The following is an 18956-nucleotide window of genomic DNA, read 5'->3' on the forward strand; positions in this document are numbered from 1 at the left end:
TACAGATCCCAGGCTACTTGCAGATCCCAGGCTACTTGCAGATCCCAGGCTACTTACAGATCCCAGGCTACTTACAGATCCCAGGCTACTTACAGATCCCAGGCTACTTACAGGTCCCAGGCTACTTACAGATCCCAGGCTACTTACAGATCCCAGGCTACTTACAGATCCCAGGCTACTTACAGATCCCAGGCTACTTACAGATCCCAGGCTACTTACAGGTCCCAGGCTACTTACAGATCCCAGGCTACTTACAGATCCCAGGCTACTTACAGATCCCAGGCTACTTACAGATCCGAGGCTACTTACAGATCCCAGGCTACTTACAGATCCCAGGCTACTTACAGATCCCAGGCTACTTGCAGATCCCAGGCTACTTACAGATCCCAGGCTACTTACAGATCCCAGGCTACTTACAGATCCGAGGCTACTTACAGATCCGAGGCTACTTACAGATCCCAGGCTACTTACAGATCCCAGGCTACTTGCAGATCCCAGGCTACTTACAGATCCCAGGCTACTTACAGATCCCAGGCTACTTACAGATCCCAGGCTACTTACAGATCCCAGGCTACTTACAGGTCCCAGGCTACTTACAGGTCCCAGGCTACTTACAGGTCCCAGGCTACTTACAGATCCCAGGCTACTTACAGATCCCAGGCTACTTACAGGTCCCAGGCTACTTACAGGTCCCAGGCTACTTACAGGTCCCAGGCTACTTACAGATCCCAGGCTACTTACAGATCCGAGGCTACTTACAGATCCCAGGCTACTTGCAGATCCCAGGCTACTTACAGATCCCAGGCTACTTACAGATCCCAGGCTACTTACAGATCCCAGGCTACTTACAGATCCCAGGCTACTTACAGGTCCCAGGCTACTTACAGGTCCCAGGCTACTTACAGATCCCAGGCTACTTACAGATCCCAGGCTACTTACAGATCCCAGGCTACTTGCAGATCCCAGGCTACTTGCAGATCCCAGGCTACTTACAGATCCCAGGCTACTTACAGATCCCAGGCTACTTGCAGATCCCAGGCTACTTACAGATCCCAGGCTACTTACAGATCCCAGGCTACTTACAGATCCCAGGCTACTTACAGATCCCAGGCTACTTACAGATCCCAGGCTACTTACAGATCCCAGGCTACTTACAGATCCCAGGCTACTTACAGATCCCAGGCTACTTACAGATCCCAGGCTACTTGCAGATCCCAGGCTACTTACAGATCCCAGGCTACTTACAGGTCCCAGGCTACTTACAGATCCCAGGCTACTTACAGGTCCCAGGCTACTTACAGATCCCAGGCTACTTACAGATCCCAGGCTACTTACAGATCCCAGGCTACTTACAGATCCCAGGCTACTTACAGATCCCAGGCTACTTGCAGATCCCAGGCTACTTACAGATCCCAGGCTACTTACAGATCCCAGGCTACTTACAGATCCCAGGCTACTTACAGATCCCAGGCTACTTACAGGTCCCAGGCTACTTACAGATCCCAGGCTACTTACAGATCCCAGGCTACTTGCAGATCCCAGGCTACTTACAGATCCCAGGCTACTTACAGATCCCAGGCTACTTACAGATCCCAGGCTACTTACAGATCCCAGGCTACTTACAGATCCCAGGCTACTTACAGATCCCAGGCTACTTACAGATCCCAGGCTACTTACAGATCCCAGGCTACTTGCAGATCCCAGGCTACTTACAGATCCCAGGCTACTTACAGATCCCAGGCTACTTACAGATCCCAGGCTACTTACAGATCCCAGGCTACTTACAGATCCCAGGCTACTTACAGATCCCAGGCTACTTACAGATCCCAGGCTACTTACAGATCCCAGGCTACTTACAGATCCCAGGCTACTTACAGATCCCAGGCTACTTACAGATCCCAGGTTATAGGGGGTAAAACTGTTCCCCTGTGGGATGTTAACGTTTCATTTCACTTCCCTGACAGGTGAGATGTTTATTCCATATTACATGGGTCGTGTGATCGATATCCTGGCAACACACTACAAGGAGGCCGCGTTCCTGGCAGCCATATTTTATATGGCCGTGTTTTCCATTTCGAGGTCAGTTCAAAAACAGTAGGGGAGGGGTGTAATGGAGCGACGCTCTACAGGGGAGGGGTGTAATGGAGCGACGCTCTGCAGGGGATGGGTGTAATGAAGCGACACGTTGCAGGGAAGGGGTGTAATGGAGCGACGCTCTACAGGGGAGGGGTGTAATGGAGCAACGCTCTGCAGGGGATGGGTGTAATGGAGCAACGCTCTGCAGGGGATGGGTGTAATGGAGCGACGTTCTACAGGGGAGGGGTGTAATGGAGCGACGCTCTACAGGGGAGGGGTGTAATGGAGCGACGCTCTACAGGGGAGGGGTGTAATGGAGCAACGCTCTGCAGGGGATGGGTGTAATGAAGCGACACATTGCAGGGAAGGGGTGTAATGGAGCGACGCTCTGCAGGGAAGGGGAGTACTGGTGTGACACTGCAGGATAATGGTATAACTGTACAATGCTCTGCAGAATAAGGGTGTGACTGCGCGACGCTCTATAGGATAAAGGTATAACTGCGCAATGCTCTGCAGAATAAGGATATGACTGCATTACTCTGCATGATAAGGATATAACTGCACCTTGCTCTGCAGGATAAGGATATAACTGTGCGTTGCTCTGCAGGATAAGGTTATAACTGCCCGATGCTCTGCAGCTCTCTCTTCGCAGGCTGCCGCGGGGGCCTCTTCATGTTCTCGATGTCATGTCTCACACAACGCCTGCGGCTCCGGATTTTCCACTCCATCATCCAACAGGAAATCTCATTCTTTGAAGACACAAAAGCAGGTGCAGGGGTTACAGGGCTGGGGGGGGTTACAGGGCAGGGGGGGGTTACAGGGCCGGGGGATGATTACGGGGGTTACAGGGCCGGGGGGGTTTACAGGGCTGGGGAACGATGACAGGAGTTATAGGGCCGGGAGACGGAGGTTACAGGGCCGGGGGGGTTGCAGGGAAGGGGGGTCAATGGGGTTACAGGGTTGGGGGGACCCAAAAGGATGAAACTGCTGTCTGTGAGTAGGGTTACTGGCTCTGCACTTCTTTTACCCAGGTTGTCCTCTAAAGCTGTGTAATGTGGCAGTCATAAGCTTATAGGGATCCATGTTAAAGTGGGTAAGAAGCTGAAAGTGACTCACTGTGACTGCTCATTTGCATGTCATTACCCAGAATCCCTAGCTGCAGTGGAAGCATTGAATGCTAAGTGATTATTGGGGGAAAAGCAGGTTTGGGGACCTGACAGACGTGAATGTTCGGTACTGTTCTGACTCATGCACACTGTGACTAATGTGTAGAGGCAGACAGCTCAACTCAATCCCTATTCCATACAAGGGGGGTGGGCTTCCATATTTCTGAAATGTTTATTGGGAACAATAGCAGAAATAAAATTGGGAAAAAGTGCTCATGAAATACACATTTGGGGAAGGAAATAGGAAATAGTTATGGTTATAGGGATAGGTAAAAACAAAGGATTCTGACAGGAGTAAGTGGAAGACAGTGTTGTAGACAGGCAGGCAAAACTCTAAAAAAAGGACAGGACATGACACAATCCAGGACATGACACAATCAGAGAGGAAAAGGGGTTAGGACTGCACCAAGAGACAAGGGGAGGAGGGGCAGCCCAACTAACAGAGGAGAGAAGGGGGAGGGGAGTTGCCAATGTCACCGGAGACCAGGACTATCACACCAGGAATCAATTCGCCAGACAGAAACACAGAGTTTATAAAATTAATTTATTGGAAAAATAAATATTCACAACTATTTACACTTACAACTGGGAAACTGGGGTCACCCTATCGATCTGGGTGCAAGGACCTTCTTTTTTTCTTTTTTGTAGCCCGGGTGGTGAAAAAGTGATTCCACCTCAAAAACCGTGCTCATGGTCCAGTGAGACCAGGTGCTCAAAACTTGTGACAAAGTCCGCTCCGGAGAGTAGGCCAGTCCGTGCCATAAGCAGTCCTCTCCAGCCGAAGCCTGGGAGTCCTGCTGTTACATCGACGTCGTCATCCGAGGAATCCGACGTCCATCCTGTTCCCTCCTAGTGCAGCTGACGCCGCAGGAGGGTCCAAGTCTTTAGGGTGTTCGGCTGACGCCTACTAACCCACCGCAATCTTCCCCCGAAGGGATGGCGACTACTAGCCAGCACTCAGTCTTTGCTCTCCGGAGAGAGGGGTGACGATAACCCAACAAACGAAACATCAAAAATCCATAGTGCAAGTGCTCCTGTGCGCTGTGTGATGCAGTGCAGGAAGTGCTCTGACAGACGACACAAAAAAATGTGCACGAGTGCACGCCCGGCCCTTTGCAAGGCCAGGCGGGTGAAAAAATAATTGGCTTGTCCCCTCAGCGGAAGGCAATAAGGGGGGCCAAAGTGCGGGAAAAATAGGGGACGGTGCAAAAAAATCTGTGCTGATCAAGTGCTCGTAAGTGGAGGCCGGACGCCCAAAACGACCAACCACAGTGCAGCAAGTGATACTCCACCAGGTTTTCCAGGCCTGGGGTGCAAGATTAAAAAGCCCGGGCTACTTTGCATCCGCCCTCTCAGCCCATGACCAGACCAAGTGATGCAACTAGGGCCATCCTTCACAGGACAGACCCTACACTTGATCTTAGCCAAAAGGCCGAGAAGCGATCTGGGTTCCAGGACCTCCTTAAAGAGATGTACCCTGTTCTTCCTTCCTGCAGTGTATGTTCCCTGCAGCTTCTCCCAGCTGCCTCAGCTAAAGAAGTCTCACAACTAAAGCTGATCTTATCTCATCTAGCTAGGGTTCTTCCTTCCCCCCAGGTGTTTGCAATATGACCCAGACCCTAATTGGTGGGGAAAGTGTAGCAACAAACACAGCTAGGCCTCGTTTAGACAGGCTGCTACGTCCACACGCTTGTGTGCGCACCTCCGCCGCGCGCTCCTGCAGCCCAGCGATCTGCGCTCAAACTGCAGGAGTTGGGACGCTTAGTTTGGGGGAGTGGCGGGGGGGTGTAACGAACACGTCACAGAGCTGGTTCGCCTTTATTGTCTGAACCAGCTCACGTGACGCGACTGCAGCCCCAAATGTCAATTTGGGTTGTGGCGGCAAAATGTCGCAACGTCATCATGTAGTTTGCCGCCACAGTTTCAAGTGTGACAACTGTCATCCGCTAGACTCAAAGAGTGACTATCGTGCGCGCGCACATCGCAACGCGGCCTGTCTGAGCGAGGCCTAAGGCTTGGTCCCTGCTGGCTACTGCAGCGCCCGATATGGCGGGTGCTGCGGGGACAAGAGCCGCCCCTCAATGGGGCCGGGTCCGCTGCTAGGGGTGGCCGCCGCACTGAGCGGTCAGTTTTTCCTGCAGCCAGGACAATTGTGATCAGTAGTAGCGACGGAGCGCTAGGCCACGCCCCCGGCGGCTCAGCTAATGAGGGCGAATCTGCCGGGTGACATGGCCTCGCCCCGTCACTCTCACCCCTGTCTTTCCCCCTGCAGCTCACTGCAAACCGGGGAACTCGGCTGCATGCGCCGCCAGCCAGCCTGGCAGGCGCACGTGCAGCGCAGACAGCGGGGCCGTAGCCTTACATGCCAAGAGTGACTTCTGAAGATCACAGACCACTTTGCAACATTCCTAACTGAAAAAAAAATGTGCCCCTGGACTCTGAAGTGCTGGAACATGGCTACATATAATAATACGCATTTTTCTTGTATAGCGCTGCTAGTTTTTATGAAGTGCTTTAAAAAAACATTTTTGCAGACACAGTCCATGCCGCGTAGAGCTTATAATCTATGTTTATTGATGCCTCAGGCATGGGGAGATAAGGTGACTTGCCTAAGATCACAAGGAACCAACACTGGGAATTGAACCAGGAACTCGGTGCCATAGTCAGTGTCTTTACTCACTGTGCCGCTCCAGCCCCAGCCACTAAAGATGTATTCCTGACAGGTAGGGGTAATGGCAGGTTTGACGTTTATTAAAAGCATATCTCCCGCTGCCGTCACAGCAAGGACAACAGGCCCTGATAGTTAGGAATGAAACCAGTTTAAAGCATGTTTCCCTATTCCAGAGCACTGGAGTTTGTTTAGCAAGATAGCATGATCTGACATGTTAGGCCAATATAGTTAGAGACAGACAGGGGGAGCGGCCTATGCAGGGGAGCAGCCTACGGTACATGTAAAGAAGACCATTTTTAAAGTTGCCCTTTTTTAAGTGGCAAGCAGTATGGAGTTTAGCAGGGAGTTGTACAGGAGTGGAACAAGTGGACAACACAACACCTATTGTCCCTGAATCCTAGATAGGAACTACGCTGGAAAGGAGGACATTTTCTATCCCAGACTGCACATCTCGGCACTAAACTATTGATGCCATGCTGCTGCTACTATTTATATTTGCTCTGACCTCTCGCTTCTTTTCAAAATACACGTTTCTTTCTACAGGCCTCATTATTCCTCTAACTCTATTAATATATATCCAACTCTCCTTTTTTACCACTTCTCAGTTCACATGAACTCCTTTCTTAATAGCGCCCTCTGACCCTACACAGCTATACCCCCCTACACTAAAACACACCCCTAAAAATCATCCTCACACATTTTCTTTCTTTCCATGCTTCTCCTCCTTCCTTCTGGGGATATCTCTGCCAATTCTTGTCTCTACCTTATTTCTACATGCTCTCATCCTCGCCTCCAACATGCAACATCTACTCCTTCTGGTGCCAACCCCGCTAACCTCATACCCATCCCCTGTCACCCTCCTTCCTCTCTCCCTTTCTCCTGTGCCCTTGGGAATGCTCGCTCCCTTTCCAACAAGTTCTCTCACGCTCTGCTCCTCTTTGCTATAACTGAGATTTGACTCACTCAGTCTGGCTGCACTGGAAGCTGCCCTTTCTTTGGTGGCCTTTCTTTCTCCCACACTCCTCGACTCTATCGGCCATTACCAAACCCTTCCAATTCCTCTCTGTCTTTCTTTTCCCTTCTTTGAGGCTTACACTGTCCAGCTTTTCTCTCCTCACACTGTCCACATGGCGGTCATCCATCTCCCGCCTACCTCTACTCATCCCCCTTCTGTCGTTCTCTCTCACTTTGAATTCTAGCTCTCCTTCTTTCTCTCTTCAGACTCCCCTGTACTTCTCCTTGGGGACTTCAACTGCCATATTGATGACCTCCGTTGGGTTTCCCGCTTTCTCTCTCTAACCTCTTCTTTTGGCCTTAAACAGTGGACTGCAGCCAGCCCCCACAATGATGGCAACTACCAAATTTGGTTTTCAATAAAAAACTTTTCTCTCTGATTTCTCCATTTCCCCTTTTCCTCACTCTGATCATCATCTCATCTCTTTTTCTCTCTCGCTCACTTCTCCACCTCCATCTACCCCTCATTTCTGCAGAGACCTGCGCTTTATTAACCTACCAGCTTTTGATTCCAATTTATGCTCCTCCCTCAGCTCTGCTCCAGACCTGACAACCAGGTCAGGAACTACAACTTTGCCCTATACTCCTCTCTTGATCTACATGCCCGCTTTCTCTCTGCCGTTCTCGCCATTCTAACCCCAGACGCTTGCTAAATTTCCACACGCGCATGCTGCGTTCCTGCACGTCACTGCAAATTTATGCTATCCTGTTTCAACTCTGCCCTCTCTCTGGCTAAACAAACGTATTTTTCTTCACTAATCCACACACACAAATCTAACCCACACCGACTCTTCTCTGTTTTTGACTCCCTACTCAGACCACCCTCTGCTGACTGTTTTTCTTCCTCCTCACTTTACTGATTATTTAAAGGAAAAGGTGGAATCCATACGTCAGGACATCCCCTCTGTATCCTCCTCCCATCCTACACACTTCCTAACTCACCTCCTGCCTTCCTCAACTCTTTTTCTGCTATTACAGAGGATGATGTATCATTGCTGAACTTTTCTTCTCCTCTACCTCTTGCTCCTACTATAATCCCGACGCTCACACACATTTTTAACTCCTCCCTCTACTCTGGTACCTTTCCCTCCTCCTTCAAACATGCAACAGTTATACCATTACTCAAAAACAGGAAGCTTAACCCTACCTGTCTTTCTAACTATCGTTATGTCTCCCTTCTGTGTTTTGCCTCTAGACTCCTTCAATATCTTGTATTTTCTCGCTTGCTCCATTTTCTCGCCATCTATTCTCTCCTAGACTCTCTACAATCTGACTTCCGCACTGCTCACTCCACTGAAACAGCCCTCACTAAAATAACTAATGACCTCCATACTGCCAAAGACAAAGGTCATTACACACTGCTAATATTACTCGACCTCTCTGCAGCATTTGATACTGTGGAACACCCACAGTACTTCTTGAGGTACTTCTAACACTTCATCAGTGCTAAAGGCACCGTGTGAAAATGTAATATAACTCACACCTATATAACAGCGGGATACAATATATGTCACTTATCCAGCAGCAGAGGTACTTCTAACACTGTGAACACATCCCCGCAAATTGTATTTTATTTATTTATTTCTAAAAAAAAATACCGGAAAGTAATACATTGAGAGTTACATTACCTCTCATTTTCAAGTATGTTCTGGGCACAGAGTTATAACAATACATGGTTACATTAAAAGAACAGAGGTTATACAGTCAATTCACAGACATTTCATGTACAGATTGAGTTGGAAAATTGGATACAGGGGATAAAAGGTGAGTTTCAGATTGAAATAGAGAAGCTTTAACATCACCAAACACCAAATGGCTCACACCCTGTAGCTGCCCTGTACACTGAAAGGGTTCAAAAGGCACTGTGTGACATGACAATGCAATATTAAATTCCCATTATTCTCAAACACCTCCTTACTGCTGTCACTAAATGGTCCCTGTCACATAATGACATCTCAGGAGGTGATGCTCGGACAGCAGAAGAGAGACACAGAACACTGAACATGGCGGCACACAGAGGAAATCATATACAATATATATATTTATTAGGATATTGCTGGGATATACCAGTAAAAATAAATCAAATTGTATAGTAAGTTTAATGGATAGGAGTATCTAATGTATGGTTTGTATAGGAGGAAATATATGGGATAAGGTAATCTGTAGCACGGGATGCTCTCGCTGGCGTGTTATAGCGGGATATGTTTTACCAGTGACTCCTATAACGCGATATGTTGTGTTATCAGTGAGAGTAATGAAGTCTGCTACATTTATATATTAATTGTATATGGGCTGAGAGGTACTATAAGTGCTATGTACTGTATAGGATTGCGACAGGGTGAAGTCAGGTACTGATAATTATGCCTGGGAAACACATATCTGAGTCCTTCATCCAGTACTCAGAAGGTTAACCCAGTAAGAATATTTGGGCAATCAGGAAGTAAGCTGAGACAGCTGGCAACCAGCTTGGTAAGGAGGCTACTGCTTGTAGTAGGTGGCTGACTCAGACCTGTCCTGTGCAAGCACCTATCCAGAAGGATTTCCTAAATGCTCTCTAAGGACAGAGATTCCCAAAGAAAGATACAGTAAGGACTTAAATATTGTTTCATAACTATTGTCAGTGTTTGACAAATCACCCAAAAATCTACTCGCCAAACCAAAAAAATCTACTCGCCACCTAGCCCCGCGCCCAGCCCCAAAAAATAAATAAATTGAATAAATTCCTAGTAAGAACAACATTCGTTTTTGACATAAGTTTATTTATTGTATTAAATTATACTACAATTAGTCCTTGTTACATAGGTGTATGTTTATATAAATATCGGATCTGGGAAAAAAAGCCAGATATGAATGACTAGTTTCCTAAACCCCTTAACCAGTGTCTGGATGCCCCCGCTTCACAATTTCTAAAGCAGCAATCCTGCCTTTGGATCTTACCTGATCCGCAGTCCCTCAATGTCCAGGTACCCACATTCCCGCAACGTTATATGTTGGGAGGGGAGGTATTCCCTACCTGTCTTCTGGGTTAGGGGGGATTCCGATGTCTTCCGTGTGAAGCTTGAGTCAGATCTGGAAGAAAGCAGTATAGGTTATTTCGGTGTAGGTATAGGGCAGTTAAGATATATAGGGTAAATAAGATATCCAGATCCAGAGAATGAGACAGAGAGAGTGTGAGACAGATGAGTGTGTGTGTGAGACAGACGAGTGTGTGTGTGAGACAGACGAGTGTGTGAGAGAGATAGACGAGTGTGTGAGAGAGACAGACGAGTGTGTGAGAGAGACAGATGAGTGTGTGAGAAAGACAGACGAGTGTGGGTGAGAGAGACAGACGAGTGTGGGTGAGAGAGACAGACGAGTGTGGGTGAGAGAGACAGACGAGTGTGGGTGAGAGAGACAGACGAGTGTGGGTGAGAGAGACAGACGAGTGTGGGTGAGAGAGACAGACGAGTGTGGGTGAGAGTGACAGACGAGTGTGGGTGAGAGTGACAGACGAGTGTGGATGAGAGAGGGAGGGTGACAGAGAGAGAGAGAGAGAGAGAGGGCAACAGAGAGAGAGGGCGACAGAGAGAGAGAGAGGGGGCGACAGAGAGAGAGAGGGCAACAGAGAGAGGGGGCGACAGAGAGAGGGGGCGACAGAGAGAGAGAGAGGGCAACAGAGAGAGAGGGAGAGAGCAACAGAGAGAGAGAGAGGGAGTCAGAAAGAGAGAGAGAGGGGGCGACAGAGAGAGAGAGAGAGAGGGCAACAGAGAGAGAGAGAGGGGGGGCGACAGAGAGAGGGGGGGGGGCGACAGAGAGAGAGGGGGGTGACAGAGAGAGAGGGGGCGACAGAGAGAGAGGGGGGGCGACAGAGAGAGGGGGGGCGACAGAGAGAGAGGGGGGCGACAGAGAGAGAGGGGGGGCGACAGAGAGAGAGAGAGAGGGCAACAGAGATAGAGGGGGGCGACAGAGAGAGAGAGGGGGCGACAGAGAGAGAGAGGGGGTGACAGAGAGAGAGAGGGGGCGACAGAGAGAGGGGGCGACAGAGAGAGAGAGGGGGGCAACAGAGAGAGAGAGGGGGTGACAGAGAAAGAGAGGGGGGGCGACAGAGAAAGAGAGGGGGGCGACAGAGAGAGAAGGGGCGACAGAGAGAGAGGGTGAGAGACAGAGAGAGGGTGAGAGACAGAGAGAGGGTGAGAGACAGAGAGAGGGTGAGAGACAGAGAGAGGGTGAGAGACAGAGAGAGGGTGAGAGACAGAGGCAGAGAGAGGGTGAGAGACAGAGAGGTTGAGAGTGGGTGACTGACTGGAGGGGGTGGGGGGTGACTGGGTGGGAGGCTGGGTGTGGGGGGGGTGACTGGGTGGGGTGGGGTGACTGGTTGGGGGGGTGACTAACTGAGTGAGGGGGGGGACTGACTGGGTGAGGGGACTGACTGGGTGGGTGATAGGGTGGGGAGGGAGTGACTGACTGAGTGATTTGGTGGGGGGTGACTGACTGGGGGATTGGGAGGGGGGTGACTGATTGGGTGGGGGGGATGGGTGATTGGGTGGGGGGTGACTGATTGGGTGGGGGGGGTGACTGACTGGGTGATTGGGTGGGGGGGGTGACTGATTGAGGGGGTACTTCTGGTGTCCTACACACTCACACTCTCTTTCTCTCCCATACACACACGCTGTCTCCCATACACACACACTCTCTCCCATACACACACACACGGGTGGGGGGGGGGGGAGGAAGAGAGAAAGGCTAGCCACCATGCAGGTGGCTCCCCACCAGGAGCCAGCCACGACAACGCACCACCACCACTGCCCTGCTCCCCCCCAATATCCCCCCCCGCGCCAATCTCCTGCCCTATGCGGGCAGCCAAGGGAGCGCTGGGGACGGGGGGAAGGAACACCCCCGCACCACTTCCCCGCTCCCCCCCCCGCCAATCTCCAGCCCCGCGCGGGCAGCCAAGGTAGTGGCGGGGACCGGGTGGGAAGGTACACCTCCGCTCCCACCTCCCGGCCCGGGTGGGCAGCCAGCTTTGGGGACCGGAGGCAGGAGGCAGAAACACACACACTTTTACACTTACCCGTGTAGAGAAAGCAGGGCGGCTTGACTGCTCAGTGCAAAAAAAAAAATCTTGGCAGCCCCATCCCGCGTTACACCTATTCAGCCAATCAGCTAGAGAGATTTGTATTTTTTTCCGAGCAGGGTTTTTTTTTTTGCAGAGCAGGGGAAATATAACGGGCCACAAGCCAATATCCACTCGCACCTGGCGAGTGGGCGATCGGGTTTGTCGAGCACTGACTATTGTGGTATATGTTTAGGGGTTGGGAACTGGACAAAGCCAGCCAATAGATAGGGCCTGTAATGTTTAACGAGATCTCCCAATGGGTTGTAGGCGTTCTTTTTATAAGTTTTGTGATCAGATGTACTGTACATGGGCTGTATACAGGATGGGAGGGAGTGTATATAAAATAACCTAGGATATGTATATATCAGATTCAGGAGATGTACAGTGTGAATAATAATGTTATCTCACCCCAGGTGAAATCACCTCTCGCCTGTCCCATGACACTTCCAGCGTGAGTCGCTCCATCGCAGGGAATGTGAACATCTCTCTGCGTATGCTGGTTAAATGTGTTGGGGTTTATTCCTTCATGCTCTCGCTGTCCTGGCAGCTCACGCTCCTCACCTTTATCAGTACCCCGCTAACCTGGATAATCCAGAAACTGTACAACCACTACTATCAGGTACTGACACGTGTGTACTGTGTGTGTGTATGTATGTATACTGTGTGTATGTATGTATACTGTGTGTGTATACTGTGCATATACTGCTTCATGTTTACTGTGTGTATGTATGTAAATTTCGTGTGTGTAGTGATGCGTGTGTACTGACGCATGTATACTATATGCGTACTGCGTGTGTGTGTGTGTATACTGCATGTGTACTGTGTGTAGGTCTGTATGTATTCTGTGTCTATGGGTATACTGTGTGTGTGTGTGTATGTATGTATTTATACCGTGTGTGTGTACTGATGCATGTGTACTGTGTATGTGTGCGTGTACTGATGCATGTGTACTGTGTGTATACTGTGTATGTATATGAGTATACTGTGTGTATGTATACCATGTGTGTGTACTGGGTGTGTACTGACGCGTGTACTGTATTTTGTATACTGGTTTGTGATGTGTGATCTCTCCTAGGATCTGTTGTAGGGTTTATTTAAGATCTGTATACAGGGATTGGAGGTTTGTCATGTGTGATCTCTCCCAGGATCTGTTATAGGGTTTATTTAGGATCTGCATACGGGGATTGAGTGTTTTGTGATGTGTGATATTCCCCAAGGATCTGGTACAGAAGGTGCAGAATTCCATCGCTATATCCAGTGATCTGGCTAAGGAGATTATCGAGTCAGTCAAGACCGTGCGCAGTTTTGCCGCAGAGGAGGAAGAGGCGAAAAGATATGAGGAGTCTCTGCGACAGACGCACGAACTGCAGATGCGCAGGGACCTGGTCAGAGCGGTGTACGGGCTGCTTATAAGGGTAATTCATATAGACATATTTGCCCTCCCCCCGCAGAGTGACACAGACAGAAGGGCGCTATGAATCTGCCAATCCCCCCACGCAGGGTGACACAGACAGAACGGAGTTATGAGTCTGTCCCGCCCCTCGCAGGGTGACCGTGACAGTCACAAGTGAGCTGGGAGTCTGCCCCGACTTCCTCCGGGTGACACAGACACAAGTCTGTCCCTCCCCCGCAGGATGACAAAGTGACAAAGACTGAAGGGAGCTATGAGGCTGTCCCTCCCCCGCAGGATGACAAAGTGACAAAGACTGAAGGGCGCTATGAGGCTGTCCCTCCCCCGCAGGATGACAAAGTGACAAAGACTGAAGGGAGCTATGAGGCTGTCCCTCCCCCGCAGGATGACAAAGTGACAAAGACTGAAGGGAGCTATGAGGCTGTCCCTCCCCCCGCAGTGTGACACAGGCCGCAGGCATGGTCAGCGCTGAGCCGCACTCACGCTTGGCAGTGGGCCCCTACAGCAGCAATGAGAGTGGCTTTAGCAGGGGTTCGCGCACGCTTCCGCAGGTGTGCGGAAGCGTAGCCAACAATTTTTTTTTAGTTTAAGCGCTCACGGGAGCGGGGGGGGCGGTCACGTGAGCGGTTCGAAGAAAGCTGCTCAGCTGGTAAAAATGAGTGTCGCCGGATCACTACGGAAGCCTCCTCGTGACAATCCAAGAACAAAGATGGAGCAACGCGTTTCACCGTAAAACGGCTTCCTCAGGCTCAATAGATCCTTAGAATCCTCTACATCTGACAAAGAACCCTTTATGAGCCTGTACTTACACATGGCCGTGAAGTATTATATTATTGTAATCCATCTGTTAACCCCCCCACTGCTGGTTTGAAAGACAAGAACCCTTTATGAGCCTGTACTTACACATGGCCGTGTAAGTATTATATTGTCATTCATTTTTAATCCCCCCCCCCCCACTGCTGGTTTTGAAGCTTCACCCTCTTTTATGTTATTGAGGGTGTGAGCATTTATAGGTTCCCATTAGGAGTCTTATGAAGTTTTACTGCTGACCCCTGCTCCCCCCCTTCTTCCCTGTTTTCCCTGTCTTTTGATTGATCTAGGAAAGATCCCATAGGGGGTCTGAGAAGGTGGTCCCAACATTTACCCCTGCGGATTCACTAAGGAGAAAAGAAGATTACTCACCAATTCCATCCATAGTTAGCGCCTGAGCTTTGTTCTGCTTCTGTCTGTATAAGGCTGAGTCCATAGAGACTTCAGCCGTGCGGAGACGTGCAGAGGCTGAGGGAAAGTGGGTGCTTTTCCTGGTTTTAGCTTGCGCACCGTCCGGGGGTGTGTTGGGGGGCGTGTTGGGGGGCAGGCCAGTAACGTCACGGAGCTGGTTCGCCCTCATTGGAATAAATGTTCCCATTAGGAGTCTTATGTGTAAGTACAGGCTCATAAAGGGTTCTTTGTCAGATGTAGCTTCTTAATAGAGTCCTCTATTCATCCATATCTTTCTGATAATGCGTTTTCAGATAGCTGGATGACGTCACTGCCATGGGTCTCCACCAGACCCAGGTAAGAAATGGGAGCGAGTGTTCAAAATCAAAAATGACAATTTATTAGAATGACATTAAATGTCCACTCACGTGTAGGGAAAGTCAGTGTCAGCAACACAAGGGATCCAGCTCGACTCTTGCAAGCTCTAGTGCTTCACCTCCGCTTCCGGTGTGAAGAAAGCTGCTCAGCTGGTAAAAATGAGTGTCGCCGGATCACTACGGAAGCCTCCTCGTGACAATCCAAGAACAAAGATGGAGCAACGCGTTTCACCGTAAAACGGCTTCCTCAGGCTCAATAGAACCTTAGAATCTTCTACATCTGACAAAGAACCCTTTATGAGCCTGTACTTACACATGGCCGTGAAGTATTATATTATTGTAATCCATCTGTTAACCCCCCCACTGCTGGTTTGAAAGACAAGAACCCTTTATGAGCCTGTACTTACACATGGCCGTGTAAGTATTATAGTGTCATTCATTTTTAACCCCCCCCCCCCCCCCCCACTGCTGGTTTTGAAGCTTCACCCTCTTTTATGTTATTGAGGGTGTGAGCATTTGTAGGTTCCCATTAGGAGTCTTATGAAGTTTTACTGCTGACCCCTGCTCCCCCCTTCTTCCCTGTTTTCTCTGCCTTATACAGACAGAAGACAGCTATGAGTCTGTCCCTTCTTCCACAGGGTTACACAGACACATAAGAGCTATGAGTCTATCCCTCCCTCAGCAGGGTGACACAGAAGAGAATTATGAGTCTTTCCTTCTGCCCGCAAGGTGACACAGTGACACGGACAGAAGGGAGCTACGGGTCACATGGATTATTTCATATCACCCTGTTTTTCCTGTACCCCTCAGCTCGTTAGCCTGGCTAATCAGGTCATGATGTTATATTACGGGCAGCACTTAATCCGGAGTGGATTTATTAGCAGCGGCAAGATGGTGTCATTTATACTGTACCAGATGGAGTCTGAAAGCTATATACGGGTGAGTGATTGTTTACAATATAGCTCTGTATATACAGGTTGTCATGGGAGACCAGAACTTTTAACACCTAAACCACCGGGATCACTATTTCCATACAGGACACAGAAGTTGAATAAATGAAAGTTTATTCTGGCAAGCCAGCAAACACACACAATACACAGTCACAGTGAAACACTCACCAACTGGGGGGCCTGTGGGGCAAGAAACTTGCCTCAACTAGGTGCAGGGGCCTGCTTCAGTAAGCTTGCCTTGAACGTCTTCTTTCCCGGTTTTTCAGTGTTATTTGCTCAATAGCACTTTTGAAAATCCCGCCAGCCGGGTCTCCGATCGACTCCAAAGTTAATCTGGTTCTCTGATCGGGCGTACTCTTTACATAGCCCTCGGTTGCTACTGTAGTGCCGACGAGTATTCTAAAACAAATCTGGGGCAATCACCAACAAGACCTAGGTACATGCTGGGTACATGCTGCAACATTTCAGTGACAATTTCTGCAGACAGACTAATGGCCCCTAGGATTAACAGCGGGGGTCCCTGGCAGTCCCATTCAAACTGAATGGGACTGCCAGGGACCCCTGCTGTGTTTATCCGATGAGCCATTAGTCTCTGCAGAAATGTCACTGAAATGTTGCAGCATGTACCCAGCATGTACCTGGTTCTTGTTGGTTATAGCCCCAGATTTTCCAAGGCAAGTTTAAGGCAAGTTTTAGAATACTCGTTGGCGCACCTGTGTACTTTACATGGAGCAGAGGCCACCGATCAATCAGTGCGCGGATCGTAAGGCTGCAGCCAATCAGAGGACGAGGGCTCATCCGGCTGCACCAATCAGAGGAGGGGGCCGGCTTAAGCATTCTGGACCGTCCCTCGAGGAGGGAGTGTCTAGCGAGCGGGAAATTTGAACTGGCCAATGGAAATCGCACCTACGGGGTTCAGATCCGGTAACTGTTTCCCCGGCCAGCCCCATACCTCCCGCTGGGTAGGCGCCGCAGCGTCTCGGAGAAACAAAGGCTCTGCCCCGCTGAGAGCCTGTCTCCGGACCTGATAATCAGCCCTTCCCCACTCACCATTATCCTGGTACCCAGCCGCTCTCAGCCATTGTCACAACCCGGCATTTCTCTGTATGCAGTCCATCTAAGTGAATTACTGGGTCTGCATGCAGATAAATGCTAACAACAAATTACATTACTGGCTTCCTAAACTGTATGGGGAAATACATTTGCACAGGGAATAAAGTGCTTTTTAGTTTACAGTCCCTGTTTCCCAATTCATACAGTTTTCCCCAACCAACATTACATATACTGGCCAACATGAGCCTCACAGAGGCAGCCATTACACATGATATTGGGGTAGTCAGCCAGGCTTCATCTTTATTATGTGAGGCTGGCTACCCCTACTATCACATCTCCCCCTTCAAGATGAAGGCTCTGGGGAAGCTACCCCATCAGGTGGTTCTCCAAGACTGAAGACTGTTGAAGTCCTTGCTCGAGGCTGCTGCTGTCCTGCCAGAAAAGTCCAGTGCAACAACGTCCCAGTCTCCCCCGCCACCCGCTGCAACCAGTGAAGGATGCTGTGATCCATGATCACCGTGCAGGGCTTCCCACACCCATAGGGCTGCAATTTCTCCAGAGCCCAAACTGTGGCCAGGCATGCTTTCAGAGCCTGGAATGCTGCCCCACACTCGGGGGACCAGGCTTCCAGAACCGGGAGCCGCTTCTTGGTCACCTCAGTCTGGGACTTGACTAGGGAGCTACAATGGGACACAACCTCGATCTCCACCTCAATGCTCTGCTTTCCCTCCACAGAGACCCTAGACACGGTCTTGTGGAGGGGTTGGTGATCGTCACGATGGACACACTTATTAACACATTTATATTTTGTGGATCCCAATTGAGCAGAACAAGTTGAGCAAAATAAACTGAGATTTATTCCCTTGATAGGCAAACACACGACAACTGCAGAATACACTTAATAATTACACTACTGGTATAGGAACAGGGGATAATGTCCAGAAAGGTGCAAAGCACCAGAAGATTGTCTTTTAAAATGTAGTCCTTTTGCAAGGGCATAAATTGCCAGCCCAATCCTTCTGTGAATGTACAAAGTATTTTTTGGTCCGTTGGGGTTAATCAGATAACCCCTAGCAATCACAGTGTCCTAACGCAGAGTTTTGTCCTTGGTTCCGATGTAATAAGACTCTTTGCGTTCCAGGAATGTGCTGCTGCTCTTCTCCACTATTAGAAGAGTGTTGGAAATCCGCTCACATGGTAGAATGAAAAACGAAAGACAATGGGGATAGCCTGGGTGGGTTGTATATAGGGTTTGGAAGCCTATCGCCAACATACCCACCCAATCCCCCTCGTGGGAAAGTTCTCATTCCCCAATCCCCTACTTGCCCACAGTTTGGAGAGTGGGCACTAGGGATTTCCTGTTCACACAGAGCATGTGCGACGATGCCACCTTGGCTACTTAGCATAGGTGCACTCCCCTCTTTACCTGGCCCCTCTCAGGCTGGAAGGGGGAACTCAGGATGTGAGCTAGCACAAATGGTCAACAGGATTTCCTATTTAGCATCCATCTGGCCAATTCACACCCACCACACTGGGTCTTTTGATATGCAACTTCCAGAGAGACTTACAGGCGTGGGCCCAGCATGTTACCTTTGAAGCTTGCAAAGGCAAGTGACCCAGCTCATAGGTGTCAAAACATTTGGTTCTTGTGTGCATTTTAATGACAGGAGAAAAAAAAAACCTCATCCTGCTTGTCCCTGTTTAAAACCTGTATCAAAAATTCACTTTATTGAAAATACATGTTCCCCTTACCTCACACTTATATTTTTCATATGTGTGTGCTTGGGGTGGACTATACTGCAAGCTCATACAATCCTGCCAAATGGGGACAACAAGGGACAGAGGGAAAAATAAGACATGTACAGTGCATGAAAAATGAACCCCTTCATCCCCAATACGAAATAGGGGTAACCAGCCGAGCACACTGCCTTTATTAATGAGCT

The 18956-nt window shown here is 49.5% G+C and overlaps 1 protein-coding gene across 1 annotated transcript; it reads left to right on the forward strand.

Annotated features, from left to right (window-relative positions):
* The first annotated feature begins 1918 nt into the window (after nucleotides 1–1918).
* On the forward strand, nucleotides 1919–17081 carry LOC142483068 (antigen peptide transporter 2-like). Its single transcript, XM_075583155.1, has 6 exons — nucleotides 1919–2079; nucleotides 2715–2845; nucleotides 12436–12641; nucleotides 13240–13437; nucleotides 15821–15949; nucleotides 17073–17081. The coding sequence occupies exons 1-6, from the start codon at nucleotides 1934–1936 to the stop codon at nucleotides 17079–17081; spliced, it is 819 nt and encodes a 272-aa protein (XP_075439270.1). The 5' UTR covers nucleotides 1919–1933.
* The last annotated feature ends 1875 nt before the right edge of the window (nucleotides 17082–18956 follow it).

Source organism: Ascaphus truei, unplaced genomic scaffold, assembly GCF_040206685.1.
Source record: "Ascaphus truei isolate aAscTru1 unplaced genomic scaffold, aAscTru1.hap1 HAP1_SCAFFOLD_2933, whole genome shotgun sequence".
In the NCBI taxonomy this organism is placed as follows: domain Eukaryota; kingdom Metazoa; phylum Chordata; class Amphibia; order Anura; family Ascaphidae; genus Ascaphus; species Ascaphus truei.

Coding starts and splice junctions, on each gene's coding strand:
- LOC142483068 (XM_075583155.1), top strand. CDS start 1,934: ATGTTAACGTTTCATTTCACTTCCCTGACAGGTGAGATGTTTATTCCA. Junction 2,846..12,435: donor CTTTGAAGACACAAAAGCAG/GTGCAGGGGTTA, acceptor ATCTCACCCCAG/GTGAAATCACCTCTCGCCTG. Junction 13,438..15,820: donor TGTACGGGCTGCTTATAAGG/GTAATTCATATA, acceptor TGTACCCCTCAG/CTCGTTAGCCTGGCTAATCA.